The 3,368-nt window shown below is 31.1% G+C and overlaps 1 protein-coding gene across 1 annotated transcript; it reads left to right on the top strand.

Annotated features, from left to right (window-relative positions):
* Positions 1-1,570: 1,570 nt before the first annotated feature.
* LOC132745014 (uncharacterized) lies at positions 1,571-3,038 on the top strand. The gene is made up of 2 exons (XM_060733847.1): positions 1,571-1,777; positions 2,139-3,038. The coding sequence occupies exons 1-2, from the start codon at positions 1,662-1,664 to the stop codon at positions 2,311-2,313; spliced, it is 291 nt and encodes a 96-aa protein (XP_060589830.1). The 5' UTR covers positions 1,571-1,661; the 3' UTR covers positions 2,314-3,038.
* Positions 3,039-3,368: the final 330 nt, after the last annotated feature.

Raw genomic sequence — 3,368 nt, forward strand, 5'->3', positions numbered from 1 at the left:
TAATGTCATGTTTCTTTTGGCTTTTGCAACCGTTCTCGCTGCCTGAAACTAACTAGTAATCCCTTCGTGTGAAAAGAAATTGCCGTGTCACGAGTGGGACTCGCGCCCACGACCCCCCGGATCGAGGGCAGCCATATTAACTACAAAGCCACCGATCTTCTATAAATATCAACTTGTTGTGCATATATATCAAATTGTCAATGAAATACGGTTTACGGTATACCATCATGGCCATCTTCACATATAACAGTATTAATATATGATGAAAAGAAGAAACCATGATGTCGGAAAGTCGAATATGACCAGTTTAATGCACAGTGGTGTAAAGTTTTAGGTATGACAACGTGAAAACGAGCATTGAAAACTCGAAATCACTTTATTCAGTTGAAGTTGTGACCGCTTAAACTTGGTACTTTCTTTTACCAATGCATGACTGAAAAATAGACCTTTAGATCATGTTAGATTCCTATTTCCTGACAAGAGTAACGCTAAATGTGAAATTATTTGTCTTAAAAGTAGCCAAATGTAAATAAAGTACTATTTTAAACTTCATTCAAAATCACTATAACAGTACTGATTGCCAAAAGCTAATGCCACGGGTCCAATAGGAAGCACAATATGGTTCAAGAAATGGCCAAAATATATAAGAATATTTCTGGGTCATAATGGGACATTAAAAGATTAACAAAAATAATGTCAATATGCCAATGAATTATGTACCATAATGATAAATTATTCCATTTAACCCGTATCCATCGGGATTTATTTATGGATTTTCCCTGCTTTGAATTTGAAAAAGTCGGTGCCAAGTTTAAAGGAGAGCTCTACCAACTGTACAGGGCCATGTCAGACTGGACAGATGTGCAAGTACCGGGAACAAAATCTAATTACAGTGTACTTACATTTTCAGTCGGTTGGTTTTAAAGGATTTTAATTGTATCCATTTGCATTACAATTTACCAATATAAGATTTAGCTGATCACAACCCAAATGGTTTTATGAACATCTTAAAAACTAGAACATAATACAAGTTTTACTAAAGATATATGGTAATGTTAGCAATGAATACAAGAAAAATGTTTCTGGGTCCTCCTTTATTCACTACATAAGTATCTGTATCTCTCTCTATTTCATATCATTCAATCATTAAAAAATATATATGTCTATAGCTGACTCAATTATTTAATCCTGAATAAGTGACGTGGAAACAATAAGTACAAATTACCAAAAGTAGCATACTGTCTTAAAAAAACTTCTTTACTCGACTCAATGAGATACTGTACATAGAAATCTTTGCCAAACTTCAGTTTTGCAAGAGCTAGCTATTCACATCACAGGGATATCTAAACCCCCTTTAATTAGCTTTACATTAATTACATGTATTTACACATAATAGTATATACTACAAGCTCCACAAAATTAATCCTTCATTGAAAGACATCGGATGTTCTTTCTTTTTTTACAGTTTTACGTTATCGGAAAATGCGCAACAAACATTTGCTTACCGTATGGTAATGCTTTTTATTATTCAGATGCTTTATGGTATCCGATAAAGCGTCTATGTTTGTTTACGGAAGTAACATCTGTCAATTTTGAAATATACGCCAACTGTCCTATTGATTTATTGAAAGAAAAGGAAAATTGTGATATTTTGATTGAAAATGGATTTCAGTGACTGGTCTATGGGAAATGCTGATATAATCCAAACGATCGCTGCATTACAATGGATCCACGGCGACTCGGCAATGAGTGAGAAAGTTGCCATGTTCAGACTTGGGTATGTTGTAGACGTGCAACCAAAGCTACAGTAGATTATGTGATATTTTCGTTCTGCTTTAAGAGGCGAGATACTGCCCAGAGGCGAGATATTGCACAGACACGAAAATAGCTCAATATCTCGTTACGCAGTAGCCTAAAATTAGTTCGACTAGGGTATGTTGAAGCTGAAACTTGAAAGGCTTCGTACCATTGCAGTTTCGTGATTCGGACTTTATTAAGAATAAGTGTATTATAATGCAGTCTTCATTTTAAATATAATTTTTATAGAGTCATTTCCCTTTAAACTTGTAAAGATGTTTCACACAATTGTATAGACATTTCCCCCCGAACATGGTCTTTCAAATAGAATTTTATTTCAGATATGAGGTTTACCAGCGGATGAGTGGTGAAAGAGAGGTGGATGCCCTTAGAGCACAAACAATAGCTGCCATTGCAAAATATGTAAAAGACCACCCAAAAGCAAAAAGAGAGGATCTTCAAAAAGAAATTGCAAAACATATTTTTGCTTTTGCTCACAAAGTGGATAGAATTTGAATAGAAAAAAATTGGATAGAATATCGACCAATAGTTTAAAGGTGTTCAATCTAAATTAGAACAAAAAATACAAAGAATAGTTAATTTATTACCATACTAACTGTTATTCACTTTACGAAATGGACAAAATCACTTGAAACAATTTAGAAAGTTTGTTTTTCCTTCCAGCATGCCTATGTATAATTGTTAATCATTGTTATATTAATTTGATGAATATTCACAATTTCAAAATAAATAGTTTCTGTAAAATTTTAATTATGCTCTATAAGTAAAATTAAAATGGTAATATAAATGTATTGCAATGGATTTGCAGAGTATTATTTCAAAAAAAAATATATATATATATACATATATTATTGCATATGATTATCATAATAATTTATTGATTACCTCCCTTTGTGTATGGTACAACGAAATTACACCAAACTCAGAAAAGTTATTTATGATTTTAGACTATTTTGAAACATTGCTAAACAATATTTGGGATCAAAATTGTATTTTCAACAGATGGAATTTATAGAACAGTGTGAAAAAGAACATAACAAATTTACAAGCATTTTCATTTGAATGGTTTTTACTATAATTTTTGTTTAAGCATCAATAATTGTTTGTAAAAAATCATATAGTTTTAGCACAATATGGTCAAGATTTATGCAATTTGATTTTGCTAGATAATACACAATGTCATGTCACTGGTGTACAAAAGTTGTTTTTTAAAAGAATTATCCAAATACAAAACATATTTTTTCTAAATTTATATGCTTGATTTTATCACCACTTTCAATCATTAACCTATTTTGTAAAAATATGTATTAAATACAAGTATTATTGAAATTGAATTTATTATTTCTTACAGTATATATTTTTAAACTACTTTGTAATATTTTTATACATGACTTTTTCTTGTTGTGTTTATGCCGGCCATATATCCCCTCTCTTGAATTATGTATTATCAAATTCATGTAACCTTCTAAACATAGTGAAAGTTATCAGGAACAGAAAAACAGATAGTTACCTAGTCTTATGTATTTTTATTGTTGTTACAATATTTAAAT

Source organism: Ruditapes philippinarum, unplaced genomic scaffold (assembly GCF_026571515.1).
Source record: "Ruditapes philippinarum isolate M1 unplaced genomic scaffold, ASM2657151v2 ctg2172_1_1_1_1, whole genome shotgun sequence".
NCBI lineage: Eukaryota > Metazoa > Mollusca > Bivalvia > Venerida > Veneridae > Ruditapes > Ruditapes philippinarum.

Coding starts and splice junctions, on each gene's coding strand:
- LOC132745014 (XM_060733847.1), top strand. CDS start 1,662: ATGGATTTCAGTGACTGGTCTATGGGAAATGCTGATATAATCCAAACG. Junction 1,778..2,138: donor GTTGCCATGTTCAGACTTGG/GTATGTTGTAGA, acceptor ATTTTATTTCAG/ATATGAGGTTTACCAGCGGA.